Raw genomic sequence first — 23,190 nt, 5'->3', positions numbered from 1 at the left:
TAATTATGTATATCCTACTGAATATTCTTGAAAATTTTCGTATGAGCATTATAACAAGACAAATGTTTGTAACTAAATTATTAGTTAAATTTTTGACACATATAAACTTATTTTTTGAACATTTAGTGAAGAAGAAAAAAACTTATTTTTTGAACATACCAATGAATTAATTGAAAAAAACAGTGCTCCATTTTATCCAAAGGAGTCATTAATTTTTTTATCCAAAATAGTCATTAAAGAATATAAATATTTCAATGTCATTTTACACAATAACATACATTAACAAATATTTTATCAATTCTTCGGTGGATTTACCACTTCATCTAAAACAAAAAATATTATTATCAACTCATATGTGTCATGAATTAATATAGAAAAAATAACAAGACAAATATTTGTCCTTTTTTTAGAATGAAAAAATAACAAGGCAAATAATTGTTTAGAATGAAATATTTGTCATAGATAAATATTTTAAAACACGCGAAACATATATCTTTTTCAACAAGAAAATGAGATATATTAACGAACCAATTAGTCCTCTCAGCATAAGGTGTGTCAAGAAAAACTACAAGAGTTTACAGATACGATAATCGGAAAAATAACATGAAGACAATGTTAATGAATGCCCAAACAAAGTAAACGGGACTCAACCCCGGCAATGGTAGTTTGAAACTAGATTAATGTTTGTTGTCATCAACCAACAATAAGAATAAAGTTTGACCTTGTCTAGTAGTTGAGGTAAGGACATTTCTGAATTTCTAAATAACCTATGATTTCTTTCGTTCCAAATAATTCAAACACATAAGAGTCAAATAAATTGCAGAAGGAGCGTCGTGTAACGCCCCAAAAATTGGAATTCATTTAATTTAATTATTTAGTTGTTGCGATGTTGATTGACGATGCTTATTTAATTATTTTGTGTGGCGAATAATTAAATAGTTGATAAATGAAATAACGATGTTGCTAATTATAAAATAAAAATTAAAAGAAAAGAAGTAGAAAATAAAATAAAGAGGTGTTGGAAGCATAGAGGGAGTGTAGATAGGAAAATGGTAGAGAAAGGGATAAAGAAGAAGAAACACAATTTTAATTCTCATTAAATCATTTTAATAATAATAATAATAATGTTATTGTCCCTTGGAATTAAATGGTTTAAAGTATGGTGAAGTTAGAAAGAGTTGGCATACCGATACAAACAAAAGAAAACAAACACAAAAAATAGTGCTAGTGGGTTAGAGAAAAGAGAAAGAGCTCATGGGAGAGTGGAGAGAAGAAAATGAAGAAAAAGTTTAACCTCAATTTATGGAGTTCACTACAATCTAAGTAAGAGAGCTTTATATTCTTGAAATTCTGAATTCAATAAGAATACTTGATGTATTTATTATGTGTGTGTTTAAGTTGTTGCTCTTATGCATGTGTTGTTGTTGTTGTTTGAATTTACTTGAATTTGAAATTGGAATTTTACTATGATTATGATGATGTGCTTGTGTTGTTGTGATTTTTATCCTTATGACCAATGATGTTGTATTGTCTATGATATTGCTAAATTAATTCGTAATTGAGGTTGGCTTTAGATGAACTTATGCGTTCAACAATTGAGTGGGTTCAAGAGTTTGAGAAAAACCAAGATTTATTAAAAATTGTGTTTTTGAGTCTAACTAATCACAAGTTGAGTTTTTATGATGCTTTAAGAGTCTTAAACAATTTAGGAACGTTTATGGGTTTTTCCTGAGTAAAAGAACAACAACAATCGAAGCTTTTGAACAACCTTTAATTGTATTTTTTTTAAAAGAAACGTATAAACCTTGTCGCATTTAAGCGATTCAGTTGACGATTTTAAAAACTATAACCAGGTACCTTTCAGAAATTCAATGACAATCAAAACGGTATAAATAAAGTCAATTTTTGTTGACAAATGAGAGAGAAACGTCTGGGTCGGGTAGTGGGTCGCGCCACCCATTTTTCTACAAATGGGTGAAGATGATGATGAATAGTGTGCGAGTGGCCTCGCCCACTCGCCACACTGGGGCATGATGGCGCGTGAGGGGGCAGGGAGATCCATTTTGTTTAAAATTATTTTATGGAAAAATAGTAAATAATATTCTTGAAATTTTGATACCCCTTTGGGAATTTTTGGACTCTTATAACTATTTTTAGTTAATTATTTGTGGAAATAATGTGATTAAAAATATTATAATTTTATAAAATTTTCCAAAATTTTATGTAGAGTATTTTGAATATTTGGGAACCTTCGGGTGTACTTCACTCTCTCTAGTTTGTGTCCCTCCAAGGATTTGAATTTATTTTGCAATATTTATTAATTAAATTGATTTAAAATTCGTATGTTTCATCGGTAAACTAAATCAAGATGATTTGGGTTAGGGGTACTGTTAAAGAGGAGTGAATGATTAATTGAGTTATGAAGTTTTAGTTTGTGTTGTAATCGAAGTTGCTAGTAATTGTTGTGTATTGGTGTTGTTTTAAGTCGTTGCTTATTGATAGTAATTGTGTTGTTTGAATTGTAGTTTTGTTGAACAATGATATTGAGCTACGTGGTTATAATGATGTTGAATTATCTATTTTAATGATATTGGAGTTGTGCCGAAGTTATGTTGGAATTTGTTGTTGTAGTTGCTTATGGACGTTGTTTACTGGTGTTGTTATAATGACGATGAAGTTATCTATTGAAGTTGTTAAATGACGTTGTCTATTGACGCTGCTTATTATAACATGACATCATGCATTCATTCATGTGTCCAATGACGTTGTCTATTGAATTGTATAAATGATGTTGAAAATGACGTTGCTTAATGAAGTTGAAAATGACGTTGTTTATAATGATGTTGATCCTCCATGATGTAAAACTAGAAATGTCGTTATTGGTACCACACGCATGTAGCGAGTCTAGGCGAATTGCATGTATTTTAATTATATTTGTTCATTTAAATGTTGTTGTTTATTTAATCGTTGATTGATGATCGTGGTTGACTGAAGAATGCACGTGGTCATCCGCTTAGGTGGTCTTATTATTGTTTATGATGTTACTAGTTAATATGTTGTTTTAATTTAGTTATTTTCTTGACGTATTGTCGCTCAACTTTACATTTCCCCTTCTGGCTTGGCCCTAAGGTGTGCAACCGTAGATTTTCAGGTAGAGATGAATCATAGCTGATGTGTTCTGATAATTGTTAATTTGCTATTTATTTGGAGTCGCTCTGTTAGGATGTTGTTGGGGAGAAACTTTATTTAATTATGCTGCTAAATCTTTATAACAATTGGACTATGTCATTTTGATTCAACCATTTCAATTCGGACTTTGGAACTTATATTATTTTTGTATTTCCTGCTGCATGTTTTTTTAACATTTGAGGAATTAGTTAATTTGAGTAGGTGTGACATCCTTATTAAATAAATGAAATTAATTTTTTCGCAAATAAAATAAATGGATAAATTAAGGGTGTTACACGTCGCGCTCGGAGCCAAATAATCCAAACACGAGACACATTTGTTATTATTCAATAAAAAATATTTGACAAATATTTGTTATTTTTTACAATATAATTGTTAATTTTTCATTAGCGACAATTATAATTTTTATCTTTTTTAATAATAATTTTCTTGTGGTACTTGTCACCTTAATTAATATAAATTCATCATCATTGTGTAAAAATTAAATGTAAATTATTCATCTTTTAGTTTAAATTGGAACAAATCTTCATCTTTATCCTCATGTCCACCTTTCTTAACACTAGATCAAAATTTTTACGAAGTCCAAACAAGATAATTAAGAAAAAACGACAAAGGAATAAAATGGATTCAATAAACTCAAAAGATTAAGATTTTGGAGAAATATGAAAATATAAATAACAAAGATGCCCTTTATTCGAAAAATAGATAATACATTGCAACTACAGGTTCAAATGCAAAAACAACGACAACAATTCTAGTAACCCTAGGACCTAGTCTTAACTTAATCACATTCATGAAGCTAGTTAAGCTAGTTGTGCTCAAATTAAAATTGATTTAAAACAACATGAAAATATAAGTAAATAACCAAGGGCATCTATGGTGGATCTAAACCCTCAGATCAAAAGAATCTTGGGGGTCCAAATCCTTCTCCTCCCATAGGTTCCTGAAAAGGTTGTGCCGGAAACATTTGATCTGGGTGAGGAATTGGCTGAAAAGGTTGTTCCAGAAACATTTGTCCTGGTTGAGGAATTGGCTGATGATGGACAAACATGTTAGAAAATGAACCATTTCCAACATAAAATGGCATGGTTTGGTTAGGTGCACCCTGAATGACAAGCCTATTAGCATGGTCAGGAATACGTTTTTTGAGATTCTCAAAAGCATTTTTCAGTGATACAAGTTGATTAAAATCCATCCCATCAAAGGGACAGGCCATATCATTCACATGACTTAGCTCATCCATGCGCCTCTTCTCGGTCTCCAACGCATCATTTAATTGAGTCAATCGGGAATTGAGCTCACGCACGTTGGCGTTACGATGAGCCTCAATGAATCGCTCAGTGCCATTATTTTGAGATGGGAGCAGTGATAGATAACGATCTATTACTGTATCAACATTGGGGTGACCAAAGGAAAATACCTTCTTACCAGGTGAAAATATAACTAGCGCAACACCTGCACCACAAAGAGTGCTAAGCTCACTAGCTTTCTTGAAGAGCCCACTACGGCGCTTCGAGAAAGTAACTTGCATATGACTGTCGTTTGTCATTTTTTTTATCTCAATTTTTTTGCGACCTTGACCTTTCCTTCCTGTTGACATGGCTGAATCAAAAAAAAAAGAGAAAAGGGAGGAGAACTAAATGGTGGATGTATTGGAGACTTAGTAAGAAAAGACACATTAAAATAAGTTATGAAGGAGATGCTTTTATAGCCAAAACTTGTGTATATCCTCACCCATATTGTGACGTGGCGTAGCACACATTAAAATATTTTCTTAATTGAGAGATTTTTATCAAATCTGATTTTTCATGATTTATATGGTAGGTAATTTAATGTAAGAAAAATATATAAAAAAAAAAAAATTAATGTAAAAAATGATTTTCTTTAGTTGCCATAAAAATAAATATAAAATATAAAAAGTTATATGATAAATATTAATTATTAGACCTTTACAATTTGAAAAAACCAATTTGTTAAAGTAACATTCATTTTTAAATTATTTTATTCTGATAAAAAATCATTTTTAATTTATTACATTCCATGTATGAAAATTGGTTTTTTTATTGTTTGCTAATAATTAAATATAATCTATTATTGTTTATTTATCATTTAATGCCAAATGCCATACAGTTAACCTTAGACCTTGATTTATCAAGGTTCATGTATATATACAAAATTCCCAAAGAATAGTTTTAGAGTAAATTACACGTACTCTTCTTATTTGAGAGGTGCTTAAATCATATTATTCTCCTTTGAGAAATGTTTAAATTATGCTATCATCTTCTTTTATGTTAAAATATATACTCTCCTTCCGTGTTATACAAATATATTAGAGAAAATTATATTCTCCACCCTTAAAAGAAGCTTGGATTTCATTCCTCTCTCCCTTATGTTAAAACCTACATTTCTCTCATTTAACAAAACTCCATTTTAACAAAGACTCCATTTTAATATAGGCAAATACTAACATGTTCCGTAAGAGCACATGATATAAGAGAAACTTTACTTTTTAGATTCATTGAGAATTCATTGTATCTAGTCTATATTATGGACTACATACATTAGATTCTCAATGAATCTAAAAAGTAAAATTTCTCTTATATTAAGGACCGGATGGAGTATATAAATATTCTTCTAAAAAATTGTGCATTCAACTTTTCAAAAGTTAAATTGTTATATTTTTTAATGTAATAATTCTACTTTGGGGTTTTTTAACATGTGTCCTTAGGGCACACATTAGCAAGACCCTATTTTTTACTTGCATAATTAACGTATAATGTTAAATGTTTATTATAAATTATTAAACTATACAAAATATAACACAAATCTAAGATAAATTAATAAAGTCGATTAAAAAAATTATTTTATATTCTAAAATAATAAAATTTTCAAAGAAAGAAAAAAAATTAAAATAATGACTTAAATATTTTGAGTTAAAATAGTTGCTTAAAGTTAAATCTTATCACAAAAATATTTACTTTATGGTAAATTGGACTAAAGTGTACATTTTAGCATAAGAGGAGTGAAGAGTGTAATTTACTAATTGTTTTTTGTATAAATAATTATACTATACTACCTCTGTTCCTAATTATAAGACCTTATTTGACAAAAATGTACTATTCATTTATCTTATTTTGATCGTATTTTTTTAATAATATATAAATACAAATATTAGCATATAAGATCTTGTTCAATTTGTTTTGATGAATATTTTCAAAATATTTTATAATTTTTACTAATAGAAAATTAAAGACATTAGTGGTCAAAATTATACATTAGCGTACGTGCAGTAGTCAACCAGGGTCTTATAATTAGGGACGTAGTAGTATTAATTTGTTGTTGAATGTATGTAGCTGTCAATCCGTTTGTCGGAGAAAAAAGTAAAAAATTCCTGGTTTTGTTCAAATCAAAAGAGACACTAATATCAAGTACCAGAAACAAAATGTTTATTCGATGTGGTGATTGGCGTTAAACATGGTAAGGAGGACTACGGTTCGATCCCCCGCAACTACGATCAGGAGGAGACTGGAACCACTTGATGAAAGAACTGACTCCCGAACCATATTAAACTGGTGGTAAAAGCAAAAAAAAAATTCTTATTCAGTGTTTATTAAAAAATAAAATAAAAAAATCTTGTTCGGGGTATATTGTATACATATTTTGCTAAAACAATTTTAAAATTAAACTCTTTAATTCCACTAATATTTTAACTGAATTAAGAGCATAATGACATCAAATTCCACTAATTTTTTAAAATAATATATATATATATATATATATATATATATATATATATATATATATATATATATATATATATATATATATATATATATATAAACAAGTTTAAAAATTCTATCAAATAATTAATAATAATTTTCCAAAAGTTATTAATGTATAAATTATTTATTTTATTTATTAATGTATTTTTTTCCTAATTTTTTAAAATTTATTCACTTATTCAAATTTTTACATAGATTGAGACATAATTTAATAATAATAATAATAATAATTAAATATCAAATTATTTTATATATTCAAATTTAATTTCACATAGATTGATATATATATATATGGAGGGATCAAATTACACCGGTGTAACATTTGAGTAATGTTACACCGCTCAATAACGCTTAAACGAATACAAATTTTACAAAATCCACTGTTGGATTGAAAGTTTATATCATTTAGATCATCCATGTTCAATTTTACAAAAGTCTAAAATCGTTTGATATGTGATTGAGACCGATCAAGATTAACGCTTTATGTGTTTTTATTGAATACCGTTAAGCTTGATCAATCTCAATAACATATCAAATGATTTTAGATTTTTATAGAATTGAACATGAATGATCTATATGATATAAACTTTCAATCTAACGGTGAATTTTGTAAAATTTGTATTTGTTGAAGCGTTATTGAGTGGTGTAACATTACTCAAATATATATATATATATATATATATATATAGAGAGAGAGAGAGAGACAGAGAGAGAGACATACTTACATATATAAATATTAAATTATTTTATATATTTTTCTCAAATTTGTCTCAAAGTTTTTGCACAGAGTTGGGACAGATAAAACAGAAATCTGAGAAGTGCATAAAACCATGTATTTCGTCCAAAATTCGTCTTAGTTTTTTTCACACAACTTTTGGATGGAACTTACTAAAAAACATAAATAATTAACATAGAATTGGAGCAAGTAATAAGTATCCACATAAATATAAGCGACGCATAGTATTATGTTATTCCGTCTGAAACTTTTTTTAAAGGGTGTGTTTGTTTCAAGGTATGAAATTGCATTCCTTGGAATGATATTCCTAGGAATATTATTTCCAGGAATAACATTCCTACTCATGTGTTTGGTTAAAATTTAGATTTTCTGGGAATGTTTTTAAAATTTATATAAAATAAAAAATTGAAAAAATAAAAATGCAAATAAATGTGAGTGGTAGTGGGAAGTTATGAGAAGTTATAGGAAGTTGAATTTTTTTTTTTTTTTTTTTTTTTTTTTGGTCAGGTAGCCTAGTGGCTTGAAATTCCACCTTTAAAGATGGATAAGTGGAGTGTCCAGGGTTCGAACCCTGGCTCCTGCATATAAAATGCTGATGTCCCAACCAATTGAGCTAAGCTCATGGGGACATAGGAAGTTGAATTTTATTCCTATGGGAATGTTATATTCCCACCCTATTAGCATGGGAATAACAAGTGTAAAAGTTATGTGTAATTAACATTTTTGGGATTAAAAAATTCCTGGGAACAAATTTTCAAAACTTGAAACAAACATAGCAATGTTACATTCCGGATCTCATATTCCCAGGAATAACATTACAAACCTTGAAACAAACACACCCAAATATTTTGAACGGATTTTGAAAGGAGTTCATAAATTAATAAATAATCAACATCAATATACTTTCGTCCCAAACCCTTGTTAACTTTTCGCACAGAATTCGGACGAAATAATTTCAAAAAAATAATATTATGTATTTTATCTTTTTTTTGACAATATGTATTTTATCTTAATATCTTAAATCTTCCCCAATAGAGACATATTTGGTACTAAATTTAGTTTCGTTTACGATTCATCGCTAATATGTATATAACTTTAGACAAAAATTGCTCCGTCTCAAAAATTATTCCAAAATTGCTAGTTTTTTAATAGTGATCGATATGACCAGAGATCCAAAGGACAAAAAATCAAAAGTAATCCATGAAAAGACTGGCCACGATCATGTCATTGATCATAATGCATGATAGAATAGTAAAATTAATTTAAGGTTTTGATTGTTTGTATTTATTGTGTCAAACATTTTGGTACTTATTGTCATATACGTAAAGAGATTAATTGATACAAATTTATAGTGTAAAATTTTACTACACAGTATATCTAATTAAATCACACTATAGTGCCAATTTTATATAATACAGAGTAGTTCCTAAAATGTTTCAACAAAAATTTATATATTGTGTAGTTTGATTGAATGCATGCATGCGTAAAGAAAATTGACATTGTCAATATAATTTTCTAAAATCATTCTAACTACACAAATTCAACACAGCTCTAGGGTAATTTTTGCCAGGTGTCAATCTCACAGCCTCCCTCATCAAATCATTGCTGGACAAAATGACAAAAAGTTTACTTCTTATGGCCAATGTTTTGAATTGTTTTTCCCTCCTCTTCTGTTCTGTTTGGGCCAAATACATTGAGTCCAACACAATCCAGCCCAGCAAAGCCCAATCCATGAAAGAAGAAAGGCTTCACGCCAAACAAAAAACCAGAGAAGCAAGAATACCTTCCTTGAGCTGTACCTTTCACGTATTGCAGATTTTACAGGCTAGAATCCAAAAACCTCAATTAGGTTGGAATCAATTTCAAATTTCAAATTCTCCCTCTCTTCAATATCATAACTCACTTTCTTTCTCATGGATTTCAATTCTTCAGCTCTCTCTCATCCTCTCCGATATCTTCACCACCACCAACACCTTCGCCGCCGTCACTTTCATCGCCCTCCATTGGCTTCTTCAAATAGAAAGGTTTCAACTTGCTTCTTAATCCCTTCCTTATTTCATGATTTGATTTCATATTCTAATATAGATTTTCAATTTTCCCCTTCTGAGTTAGGTTTGATTTTAGTTTTTGTGAATATTCTAATCTGATTTGAGTAGTATTTAGTTGCTTCTTCATTTCTCACATAGTTTGTTTTTTTATTTTTATGTCCAATTAGAGACTGCTACTCATGAATTTGAGGAAAAAGGTATATCATTCATCAATATTAGTTTTTTTTGGGTAGAGACATCAGTATTAGCATTAAATTGATGAAATTGGAGGTAGATATTCTCTCTCCCTAATTTTCATGATTTTTTTTTTCTGGAAATTTTGTCTTTGAAAGTAGCAATGTTTTGTGTTTATTTTTCTAGAAAATAATACAATTTGGATACATTAGGTTTTATTGTTTATTATGATGATATTGTTTTTTTAAATGCAGAGATTTTGTTGATTTTCAAAGTTGGAAGGCAGACAAACAGGGGTAAGAGCTTAATTTTTTTGCTAATGATAATTATTTTCATGTTTCTTCATCAAATTGTAGTTTCAATTCATATCATTTATGAATTTTGCAAATCTATCTTTGTACTTTAAATCTATTTTCAGGCTCAGGTTTAGTGGTGTTTTTTACATTTTTCTTTGTTTCGTGGATTTGGTATTTTCCTTCAGTTATCATACTTTCCTTTCCTCTTTATGCAGGTTACACAATTTAAGAAGAGTTTAAACACTGTGAACTCTGGCGGTGAAGAGGTATTTTGGTTATGCAACTACTAACATTATGTTGTTTGTATTTCTTTGACTTTATGCATTTTTTCTTTGACATCATGAAGTCTTTTTTAGTTGTGGTAATTCTTATCATTATCTGTTTCTGGACATGGTAGACTCAGACTTGATGGTGCTAGCTCTATTTTTAACATTTCGATACTCACTGGCTGTTCCTATTTATCATTAGAAAAAACTTTAACGAGATTCTATTAGGATTTTTTATTATGTTGATCATATCACCATTAAAATTTATTGAATCCTTATCCCACTTATCTATTTTTGAAGTTTAAACCTCTAATGAATTTTAATGGCGAGATGATGAACATAACCCTCTCATGTTTGATTCAAACATGAGGGGATCCAAATCCATTCTATTATATCTTCTCTTATGGGTTTAAGTTTGATAGTCTTTTAAAGCTCACTGTTCTTGCTTCTAACAATAAGAAGACACTGATGCATTATCTTTGCATCTTATGAGTTACTGAGTATCAATTGCCATAAACAAATATATCATGTGATTGCTAACCCTTTTTTGTGCAGTGACAAACAGGGAGTCTTTAAATAGTCACCAATAGTATGAATTCAAGACACTAAATTTAAGGTATAGCAACATATTTGTTACCAACTTTTTCTTTACCTTTTTAGACTGTGAATTTACCTTTTGTGTCTATCTATTTTTTGCTAACCCTAAAACTGTGAAGCTAGATAGGTTGAAACAAAAGGGTAAGTGAGGAAAGTTTAATCAACTTTGTGGTTTATTGATGAGTTTTTTTTTTAATCCCAATTTTGAATCCCAGTTTTTTTTTTTTTTTGATAATTTGAATCTCAGTTAATGCCTTAGACTCAATGAAATGTGTGGCTGCTGTAAAAAGGAAAGGAGAAGTGCAAGAAGACGATATTTACATTAAGTTTCTCACTTCCTTTTCATTGATGAAGAAAGAGGTAGTACATTAAGCTATCTTCCATAAATTAATTTATTATTGCCATCTATCTTTTATATTTGTTCATCATCCTAAAAACTACAGACTTATATATCAATGCATACAAAATAAAATCAATTAGCCGTTTGACTATAAATTTACTTGAACATGTACTTATGATTGTATTTTATGCTATTAGGTGAGTGAAGATCCATTCATCTTGCTTCTTGCAAAGGTAGTAGAAATTTTATGTATTTTGATTGTCTTAATTTAATTTTGTTCCCGGTTGATTTGGAAGAAGCAGAACAGTGGATAGTATAATGGGTTGTTAGCTTTTTCATGTATAAGACTTGGTTTTGGAGTTTTTCATTAGTTTGGTTTTGGAGTTCTATAGTTTGATTTTGGAAAATTGGATAGAAGCAATGCTTGGGCAGTTGGTAATCCTATAGTTTTGATGCTTTTAAGCAGTTTTGGTTCAATCATTTAATCAATTTCTTTAAAAAAATTAGTTACATTGTTTCATTTTGGTTTCTCTTTTTTGAAAGGTAATTATTTTGTTCTATTCTAATTTATAGGATTAGGAGATTATGTTCTCAACGGTAGATGGAAGATATTCACATTTCAATATCTCAGCAGTTGGAGCAATTGCAATATGTTGTGTTAATGGCTCTATTTTTTCTCTTTTAGTGGATATAGTAGATAAGATCAAAGAATACATAGTTTTGAGTTTTCTCTTTTGTTAGATATCAATTTAGTTTAGATAAGATCAAAGAATACATAGTATGAGTTTTATCTTTTGTTAGAAATCAGTTTATCCTTATCTTCGTTACTTTTTAAAAACAAAATTATCTGATATCCTCTCTCTCTATTACTTTCTATTGTGTTTGTCATATTATCTCCATCCTAAATTTGTTTGTTGGATTTCTCTCCCAGACATTTTTAACACATTCATTTTTTTGAAGGGCGAGTAACGAGAATGAAGTTGGAAAGTTGCTATTAACTATTATTGAGAGAATGTAGCAAGGTTAGCAATGCCATGATGAAGGAGTGGCTTGCCATGTTTTCCCTTAGCATTCTGATTTACAAGGTTAGTCCTTCTCTTCACTCCATTTTTTTTCTTAACTGAACATGAACCTTAAGTGTCTCATTCTTAGAAGGCTTTGTTGGTTCACTATCCCTTTAAATATGTCAAGCCATAACAATTTGGTTTATAATATAAATTAGGAAGGTACTTAATTGAACATGAACCTTAGAAGTCTCATTCTTAGAATTTTATCTGATTCATCCAAAAAAATTATTGTGATATGAAAATGTTCATATTTCCATCTTTTGTTGTTGTGTTTATGGGTCTTTATTCTTCTCTTAGGAATACAATGAAGTAGAAGAGAATGAGAGAGTGAATAGTGCTTAGTGAACGATAGATCTCAATAGTCACATTTTTTTTCTTTAGGTATTGTTTTCAGTTTATTAGTTCTTGGTTTCAGTAAATAAATCTCATGTTACTTAAATGCATTAGTCACCTATTGTCTTTTTGTTCTATTTGGTTTTTATTTTTGTTTATGATTATATATACACACATGTTCCCTCTTCAATTCAAAATTCAAATTTGTTCAATTACCTCTTTCCCTTCTATATCTCACCGAGTTAAATATTGGATGGCCTATGTGAGGTTCGAATTCCTTCTCTTGCAAAATTTCAGCTCATTGTGTCTAATTTAATGTTTCCTTTTACTTTGTAAATTTGTAAACCTGATTTTGTTTCTAAAACTTTTGCGAGGTTCAACAGTTGTTGATGTCTTTCAAGATCTATTGGTTAAAATGTATTCAAGCTGAAGGGAAATATGGGAATAGCTTTCAATATCAACAAGCTTGAAATTTATTATTTTGTTCATCTTGACAACGGGACTGCGACCTTAAAGAGTGATTTTAGGTGAGCAAATTTGGCCCTTATCATTGTTTTCTGTTTTGTATTAAGATTAAGATTTTGGCTGCCTTTTGTTAATCACTACTGAAACGCTAATTTTTGCAATTTTAGGTAACACATGAAGTATGAGATTAAATACGTCAGGACTTTATATCCAATACCAAGTAATTAGTGCACATAATGTGCCATTCTCTTGATATGGTACCATTCTCCAACTACAAGGAAACTCTAGAGTTTGTGGAAGATTAGCTAAAGCCTGAGTGCAACTAGGATAGAGTTATCTCAATTTCTATTGTATCGTGTACTATTAAAAGTATGTACACTATCGTGTACTATTAAAAGTATGTACACTGCATTTTTTATTTGTATATTGTCTCAACTTATATATTAATTACATAGAGATTAAGCACATTCTATTGGTGTTGTCTTATTTTTCACCCTTTCCTTTATAGTGCACGATTCAAAAGCACCCAATAAAGTTTAATCAATGGAGAGCTTTATGAGGCAGACTAATATATAAGTTCAAAAAACATTTATGTGAGTGGTTTTTGTACTACATTTATCTTTTTAAGGTGCTCCTAATGATCTACTATCATGAGAGACTGGATTCATTCATAAATATAAGATATAATTTATTATTTATTATTTGTTCAAGTGAATATTCAAGTGCCTACGCGTTTAATTAAAGAACCAAACTAAGTATTATTAATGCTTGCCTATGACATTTTATGTGGATGTTAGAATGCTGCATAATTATGCAGAAAAAGAGTTCATCGAGTTTGCTATCAATATAGAGACATGTAGACTCAAATTTTGTACTTTGATATTAGTAAAATAAGAATACTAGGGATTGGCCGGAGAAAAAGAATGATGACTTAGCTTGCTTATAGCATCAAAATTGAGGGGTGAAAACTAAGAAACATTAACTTTCCATTTGATTAAATATATTTATATTTACTATATGTTTTCAGTTAGTCGTTAGTCTTAAGGGTAACTAAAAATATGTCATTAAATTGAGGAGGAACAACTAATAGTTAAATATTCAATTATTATAATACGGGAGGCTATAGTATAAACTATTGATATTATATATATATATATATATAAGTAAATCATTAATCAAGTAATTTGTTCCTCTATTCCGTGTCATTTCTTTGTATGGTTAATAGTTAAAATTTTTGACACTCTTTATTGTTCAATTCTTATAACACGGGAGGCTATAGTATAGACTATTGTTCAATTTGTGTCACTCTTTATTGTTCAATTATTATAACACGGGAGACTATAGTATAGACTATTGATAAGGTAAATGAATGAGGGTCACTTGAAGGGAAGGCGTCCCGAAAGGGTTATGTTTATGCATATATATTATGTTTATAATGTTAGGACAAATTTTGTATTATATTTTGCTCATAATATAGTTGTATTATGTCAATTGACATTTATCTAACTATTTTATTAATTTAAATTATAAATAATGTTAGGACGAATTTTGTGTTATATTTTTGCTTATAATATAGTTGTATTATGTTAATTGACATTTATCTAACTATTTTCTGGATACTCTTAAGTTATTGTTTGTTTGATGATTTAGGTTTTAACTATAACAATAATTATATTATTATATGTCTTTTTTATATGGTTGTGTTATATTAACAACCAATTGTTTAAGTGTTGTATATAATCAGATAATACAATCGTCCTCGCCCGTGCGTTGCACGGGTTCCTAACTAGTAGAAACACAATTCAAACTCATTTTCTTGTGTTTCATGATGCTCCTTCATTTTGATATATTTAGAGGGATAAAAATATGTTTAATGAGTGAATGAATAATAATAGTAGAATTCTGGAGTTTAATTTGTGATTGGAATCCACACGCTCTCTACTAGGGTTTTCCCCTTAGCATGAGTCATGTTGTTGCCATTCTTCCCACAACCTGTGTGATGAATATTATCTTGATCTTTCAATCATGGTGGTGGGTTGGTTTATTGATGAAACAACAAATCATCATAATAACATGAGGTTGTTGAGACTTAATTCCCAATCACCGTGAATTTTTAATGAACGAGATGTTGGAACAAAAGTGGTTTTGTTAATCTCCTTAAGAGCATCAGAAACTACAAGCATGAAACTTTAAAGGGCATGTTGTGAGCTTCAAATGCTAGAAGAGTGAGACTTTGGAAAGGCCAGACTCTGAAAGCTTCAGACTTTAGAAGATCAGAAGTTCATATCAGAGTTGACTGATGAGGAAGGATAAAGAAAAAGGTCACTATCGGAGCAGATAGTACGGTTGTCCTTTTGTTGCATTTGTGAAGACATTTTCCTCAAGGTCAAAGCCAATGAAACATTTATTACCCATTTTGCAGAGGATTCAAAATTACTTTGCAGCATTTGTCTCCTAACCAAATTACAAGTTCAAAACGTATTGATCAAGTTCCTCAAATAGTCGTCTTCCACAAACCTATTCCTATATCTTAATTAATTCCTAAAATATATCTCCAAAATATATTTCGAAAACATATTTTTCGAATATATCCTAATTAAATTTCCTAAAATATCTCGTCATTAGTTGTTATTATTTTTCTCACAAAAATATCTACACATTTACTGATGCACCCCCCCCCTCCCCAATTTTTTCTAACAGCTACACAGCCCATTGCCCTTTCTACTGGCCCACTACGGTTTTAATATACTGTACCTCATTTTCCACTCTTGTCTATTATTTACACCCGTTTATCCCAATTTCTTTTAAATTTCTATTTTCTTCACAAAACTATTTTTCTCTCGTTTCTTTCTTAATTACTAAAATCAAATAAAATATAATTCTAATTATTATTCTAGTTTCCACCCTCTATCTAAATATTTCTTATTTTTAACCACTCTTCCATTATTTTAATAACATTCTAATAATTCTATTAAAACTTTACAATCCTCAACAATTGCTAAATAATTTCCATGAAACGCTCTCTCCTAAAATAAAATATTAAAAAGCTTTTATAAATTTCACAAAAAAAAAAAAGCTTTTATAAACTTTATTAAAAATAACTAACAAAAATTGGGGTGTTACGCTTTTCAGTTGGAAGAAATATTTTTTATGATTAACTATATAGTTTAGAAGTACTACTTTATTTTTGAGTGAAATACTTGTTGAATAATTTTTGTGGTCACTAACATCCCAGATAATAGTTTGGTGACTACTACGTTAGTTTGTCTAAGTTGTTCTTTCACAATTTATTGTAAAGACCTCAGAGTTGTTTTGCTCAGGTAATTATCGAGGGCGAAAATTCTTAAGGGGGTGGGGGAGAGTTGTAACACCCCAATTTTCGTTAGTTAAAAATTTAAGGATCTTCTGCACACAAATACAATCTGAAAAGATTTAAAAAATTTGAAAATCAGAAGTGATCATGGTGGTGAATTTTAAAATGAGCCATTTGAAAAAAAATGTGAAAAACATGGAATTATCCATGGTTTCTCTTGTCCTAGAACTCCACAACAAAATGGTGTTGTAGAACGAAAGAATAGATCTTTAAAAGAAATGGCATGCACCATGATTCATGAAAACAATATGGCTAAGTACTTTTGGGAAGAAGCTATGAACACAACGTGCTATGTTCTAAATATGATCTATATCAGACCTATTATGAACAAAATACTATATGAATTGTTCAAGGGAAGAATGCCCAATATATCTTATTTTCATCAGTTTGGATATATGTGTTACATTTGAAACAAGGTTTATCTAACGAAATTTGATGTCAAAGTTCAAAAGGATATCTTTATTGGATACTTTGAATGCTTAAAGGCATACATAGTATATAATTCTGAAATTAATACAATTGAAGAATCAATACACATCAAATTTGATGACAAAAAGTATGACACTAAAATGTCAGATCTAGAAAATAGTTTTGCAGATTTACAGATATACACTGCACCTGAAACTACACCTTCACGTGCTGCTGAAGTTGATGAGTCGCCAGAATAAGCCTATGAAGATGCTCCTTCAAATGAACAAGGACCAAAGTCTGATGCTATTGCACAATCCAAGAGAACCTTCAAGTATAAATCATCTCACCTAGAAGAGCAAATCAATGGAAATAAGAATAATCCTATATCATCTTTTAGAAATGAAGAATCCTTGTTTGGTTTGTTGTCCATTATTGAGCCAACCTCTATTGATGAAGCCTTATTTGATGATGGATATATTGTGACAATACAAGAGGAGTTAAACCAGTTCCAAAACTACAATTTTAAAAGTTAAAGGGCAAAATTGCAGGTTTGTAAAAATTAGGGGCCAAAAATATAATTTAGCATATTAATTAAGTTGAGAATCAAACCTAGGATCTAACATATTACACAAATCTCTCGCCATAAACGAAATCTAGTGACTTAACATAAAAATATATAAAATATCATACAAATATAAATAATTAAATCGTTATTTGAAATTAATTTAATGAACTATAGTAGTAATTTTTAGGGGTGTTCACGATTCGATTTGATCGGTTTTGAGGCAAAAACTCATCCTATCCAAAAATAAATTTATTCATGATTCGGTTTTGGATGACAAATAAAAAAATCCGATCTGATCCAATTTTATGCGGTTTAATTTGGATCGATTTTTGATATCCAAATTTTAATTTTTTATTAAATATTAATAATATAAAACACACTATAAAAATATAATAGTTTGACTTTTTTGACGAAATAAATATTAAGTTTGATGTAAAATATAATATATTAAAAATTAATATTTTGAAATCACAATATTTGAAACATATTAAAAAGTAAAAAATACATTAAATTAAACTAACAAATAGTAATAATAAAATTTAAAATGAACAAAAAAATAGGAGTATATATTCATACTAATAAAAAGATAAATAAGTATTAAAATATATGTATGCGGTTCGATTCAGTTTAGATCAATTTTAAAAAATAAATCCAAAATTAAATCCAATGGTTTTCACATAGGACATACAAACACATTAAACAATATTCGGTTTTTTCACAATTTTCAAAATTTTTTTCACTTATAACTTGATATCTTTACGGATTTTATTTGGATTAGTTTGAATTTCAACACTCCTCGGTAATTTTTGCAGTAAACAAAAGATGAAGAAATAAATCACTAGGTTTAATAGAAATTTTGATGATATGCTAGATATCGTGAGTTCGATGTCAGCTAAATTGTAAATAAAAAGAAAAAGAAATAATATGAAAATAGCATAAAATAAAACTTGAGTGCTGCCGACTGGTGAGTGAGATTTCCAATTTCCTTTCAACTTGATGATTCTTTCCGCGTTAGCTCATTCTCAACTTTCATTAATCAAATCACCAAATCTCTTTCCACACTCTCTTCTTCTTTCACTCAAATCTAAAAAATTTCCCAAAATCTGACAAAACATCATCAAAGAAACAAAAACACTTCAAAATTCAGATCTACACAGCAACATAAAAGGAAACAAAATCAACATTAATTTCCTCAAAAATGGCGGGGATACCCTTTACTTCACTTTCTTTTTACCTCATTTTCGCTATTTCAATTTTCAATCTTGCACACTGCAAGACCCTTAAACGTGATGGTAAAGATACCCTTTTTCAATCTTTGTTTAATTCCGTCAATGGGGTTGTTGTTTTTGCTTTTTTGTATGATGGGTCGAAATTGTTGATGGGTTTTTGATTTTTGAACTTTTTGTTATTGTTGCAGTTAAAGCTTTGAATGAGATCAAGGCTTCTCTTGGTTGGAGAGTAGTTTATGCTTGGGTTGGTGATGATCCTTGTGGTGATGGTGATCTTCCTCCTTGGTCTGGTGTTACTTGTTCTACTGTCGGTGATTATCGTGTTGTCACTGAGCTGTAAGTATTTTATCTCAATTTATAACTTTTTTTGTGAAAAAAATATGATTTTTATTTTTTTAGAAAGTTTTGATGTTTAAGTGGTATGGCTTAGATTTGTGGTTTGTGACATTGGTGTAATTTGGATTGGTTTTGTTGTCGATGTTGTTGTTTGTAGTGAGGTGTATGCTGTGTCGATTGTTGGACCTTTTCCTACTGCTGTTACCAGCTTGTTGGATCTTACACGCCTGTAAGTATTTTCCTTAATTGATGTTTCCTTAAACTTTGATCCTTGAAAATTTGAAATTGCTTCAAGATTATGTGTTGTTGCTTGATACTAAAGTTTCAAATTGCAATTGCGGTTGTGTTGTGATCTTTCATATTGTGGAGAATCAAAGTAAAAAACGACCGATGTAGCCTCATTTGTGTTTGTGGAGACATAGAAAACCTTGTTGTTGTGTAGTTTTTTAAACAACAAATCTTAGGTGCAGTTCCTTATGTGTTTTTTTCCCCCTAGTCTTCAATTAGAACAATTCAACACGTGGACTGTGTATCCAATAGTATAAATAAAACCATTTTAATTCGAACTAAAATTTAATCTATGTAGCATGTTATAAATGGTGAACAACACAGGCAACACATATAGAACAAACAGCTAAGTTTTTTCATTTCAAACAGTGCTTGATGCATATGGTTGTGTTGGAGTTCGATACCAATTGGAGTGTGTGTATGTTTTGTCATGTAGTTTTGCGAAAATTTTAATTGGTTTGAAAAATGATGGTACTTTGGTAGTGGAAGGTTGGGTTCCTAGTGTCCCAGAGTATAATTGCTTGAAGATTACACGATGTCGCTTGATACCAAATTTTTAAATTGTAATCGTGGTATGCGACTGTGTCATGAATGTGGAGAATCATAGTCAAATACAGCTGGATATGGCCGCTTTGCAGTCATGGAGACAAAAAAGCTTGCTTTCACAGAGACATATGGTTGTGTGGGAGTTGGATGCCAATTGGGGTGGGGGCTTTTGTGTATGTTTGTCATGTAGGTTTGCTAAATTGTAGGGTTTTAATTGGCTTGGTAAAATGATAGTATCTATGTTGTCGAAGGTTAGGTTCCTGTTGTACAAGAGTATATTTGAAGAGCTGTTAGGATATAGAATGAAGGGAAATTAAAGTAGTTAAGAGTTGGTATAGTAGTTAGTTAGTTATCTTAATTAGTTGGGTTTGTTTGTTAGTTGTTTGTCAGTTAGTTTTCTATTTTAGGCCAGTTGTCGTTGATGTTTGCCCTCTCCTTGTGTATAGGAACTCTATAAATATAGACTTCCATTCCCTTAGAAAGTATCTTATGAAAGATATTGTTTTGACTGGTTTCAAACCAGTGTAAGGAGAGTATCTTCTCCGGTGTATCTTTAATTTTTCTTATCAATATTGACATGTTTTTGGAATCCAATTATTGGGTTCCTAACAAGAGCTGTTGTGGTGGACTGTGAATTTAGTATGTAGTATGAGTATGATGTATGATTGAATTCCAAGATCTGGTAAATCTCACAACTTTTCATGTACATAGCCAGCTTTGAAAGATTTAGTTTAACATGTAGATTAATTGAGCATGTGTTCATCAATAGAAGGTTTAGCTAAAATGACTGTAAATAATGTATTAAAGAAATTGAATAGTTGGGATTTGTTTTTGCATTGAATTTCCAATTTTAAGTAATAAATGGAATATTTAGGGACATATGTTAAGATGACTTATTGTTTGCATGTTTATCTACCTTTGATTTTCTTTTGTACGCTTCTAGTTTTTTGCTATCTTCCAAGCTCTTAGTAATCGAAGTAATGTGCTTTTGGCAGGGATCTCCATAATAACAAGTTGACAGGTCCTATTCCTCCTCAAATTGGTCGGTTGAAGCGTCTTAAAATACTGTATGAATTTTCCTAATCCCTAATGGATTCTGGTTTCATTTTGTATATGAATCTGGTGCTAAAATTTTGATGTGATGCATTACAATGACATAGGCAAGATTTTTATGCTAGCAAAAGTTATTGATTCATGAAGATTTTTCTTTTCCTTAACTTTTATGTTAACTGTCATTGATTGTTCGATCATTTTTGTTCTATTTTTTCAAGTATATGGTTCATTTTTCACCTTTTGTTTCCATGCAGGAATTTGAGGTGGAACAAACTACAGGACGCTATTCCTCCAGAAATCGGCGAGCTTAAAAGTTTGACACATCTGTAAGTAACTGTTGCCTTCCTTGTAACTTAGGGTCGAATGTAGCACCGACACTTTACATCGATGCCGTGTCTGGTGTTTGAGACATGTCAGTGCTCAACACCGACACCGACACGAAACGTGTTACATTCAATTATTCTATTTTCTTAAATTATTACCGGTATCGACGTGTCAGTGTCCGTGTTTGCGTCAATGCTTCATAGCTTAGGGTTTTGTTAGTCCTTTGTTCCCCATTTTTGCATTGAGGTAAATAGTTGAAATATGATATTCTTATGCAGATACCTAAGCTTCAATAGTTTCAAGGGTGAAATCCCCAAGGAGCTAGCAGATCTTCCTGACCTTCGTTACCTTTATCTTCATGAAAACCGTTTGACTGGAAGACTACCACCAGAATTGGGCACTCTGCAAAACCTTCGGCACTTGTAATTTTCAAATCCTTTCTACAATTTTTCTACTTCAGAGGATAAAAATGATACTCAAACCAATTATGCCTAATCAAATTACTGTTATGTTTATAGGGATGCTGGTAACAATCATTTGGTAGGTACCATAAGGGAACTCATCCGTATTGAAGGTTGCTTTCCATCACTACGCAATTTGTAAGTTCTTGTTTGTGAGTTATTTGTCTCGACTCGAGACATTACCATTTGATCGTAAATAAATAAACTGCAATTATCTCTAAATATTAACAAATTTTGTTCTGCTTACCAGATATCTGAACAATAACTATTTTACTGGAGGAATACCTGCACAACTTGCTAACTTATCCAATCTTGAAATCTTGTGAGTATTCCTTTTTTTATTGCATATTTTCTCCACCGTCCTCTTAATGTGTTTCTTTCAACGGTGCTGTTAAACATCATTTTACCAGGTCAAGATCTATTTAGCTTGAAAAATTCCATAATTTGTTGTTTGTTTGTTGGACGCAGGTACCTGTCGTACAACAAAATGTCAGGAGTTATACCAGCTGGCGTTGCTCATATTCCTAAATTAACATACTTGTAAGTTTTTCATTCGATGTTATGCGTGTGATAGTTTGCTGGACTAGTTGATGAAGCATACTCTTAACTTAGAGTAGAATAACAGTTCATTGGATTACTGGAATATGTATAAAAGAATTGTGCATCAAATAGGGACTCAGTTAATTGTTCCAATATATCTGTTTTGATTTTGAATGATTATGCATTTGCTTCCTGATATTTATATTTATGCATCTCTTCTATGGCTTAAAATAAGTATTATATTTATAGCTGAAAATCTGATGCAACTCTTAATGAAGTATTATCAATTTCAATATTTGCTGATTGGTATTTCAGGTACTTGGATCACAATCAGTTTTCAGGGAGAATTCCTGAACCCTTTTACAAGCATCCATTTTTGAAAGAAATGTGAGTTTCTTACCATTGAGTAAATCATCCATTATCTTTTTGTTTCATTGAACTGAATAATCATATCATATGGTCTTGGCAGGTACATCGAGGGAAATGCATTCCGGCCTGGTGTCAACCCTATTGGTTTGCACAAAGTGCTTGAAGTTTCTGATTCAGAATTCCTTGTTTAATGAAACTCAAAAGTTTTTTTTTTTTTCTTTCAGAAAGTCTAAAGTGTATAATTATTGAAACGATAGTTCCTTATATTATATATCTCAATGAAATAGCCAAAATAGGTATTTCAATTTTTTTGCCAAAGCTATCTTGTCACAATAAACAATAGTTTCTTAAGTTTATTATTTATGATCTTTTCACGTATCCAAGCTCAATGTACTATCTTGT

The 23,190-nt window shown here is 30.1% G+C and overlaps 2 protein-coding genes and 1 long non-coding RNA gene across 6 annotated transcripts; 2 read left to right on the top strand and 1 right to left on the bottom strand.

The window, feature by feature from the left end:
* Nucleotides 1–4,087: 4,087 nt before the first annotated feature.
* Nucleotides 4,088–4,789, bottom strand: LOC123904438 (agamous-like MADS-box protein AGL62). The gene has a single exon (XM_045954107.1). The coding sequence runs from the start codon at nt 4,787–4,789 to the stop codon at nt 4,088–4,090; it is 702 nt and encodes a 233-aa protein (XP_045810063.1).
* Nucleotides 4,790–9,251: 4,462 nt separating this feature from the next.
* LOC123911456 lies at nt 9,252–13,847 on the top strand. Of its 4 annotated transcripts, none has more exons than XR_006810526.1 (9): nt 9,252–9,556; nt 9,640–9,731; nt 10,184–10,225; nt 10,441–10,491; nt 11,047–11,107; nt 11,336–11,448; nt 11,626–11,661; nt 12,389–13,355; nt 13,461–13,847. It is a non-coding gene; the product is annotated as an uncharacterized LOC123911456 (long non-coding RNA). The 4 variants fall into 4 exon arrangements; XR_006810528.1 differs by adding an exon at nt 9,923–9,952 and having other exon boundaries at nt 9,252–9,731; XR_006810527.1 differs by having other exon boundaries at nt 9,252–9,731; nt 12,389–12,513; nt 12,793–13,355; nt 13,461–13,846.
* A 4,732-nt stretch (nt 13,848–18,579) lies between these two features.
* On the top strand, nt 18,580–23,166 carry LOC123911455 (probable leucine-rich repeat receptor-like protein kinase At1g35710). The gene is made up of 11 exons (XM_045962872.1): nt 18,580–18,934; nt 19,060–19,207; nt 19,365–19,436; nt 21,037–21,108; nt 21,349–21,420; nt 21,697–21,840; nt 21,937–22,017; nt 22,130–22,201; nt 22,348–22,419; nt 22,735–22,806; nt 22,889–23,166. The coding sequence occupies exons 1-11, from the start codon at nt 18,841–18,843 to the stop codon at nt 22,977–22,979; spliced, it is 990 nt and encodes a 329-aa protein (XP_045818828.1). The 5' UTR covers nt 18,580–18,840; the 3' UTR covers nt 22,980–23,166.
* Nucleotides 23,167–23,190: the final 24 nt, after the last annotated feature.

The sequence above is a fragment of the Trifolium pratense genome, linkage group LG2, assembly GCF_020283565.1.
Source record: "Trifolium pratense cultivar HEN17-A07 linkage group LG2, ARS_RC_1.1, whole genome shotgun sequence".
Classification (NCBI taxonomy): Eukaryota; Viridiplantae; Streptophyta; class Magnoliopsida; order Fabales; family Fabaceae; genus Trifolium; species Trifolium pratense.
Note: the sequence above shows the minus strand (reverse complement) of the source record. Positions and strands in the feature narration are given on the sequence as shown.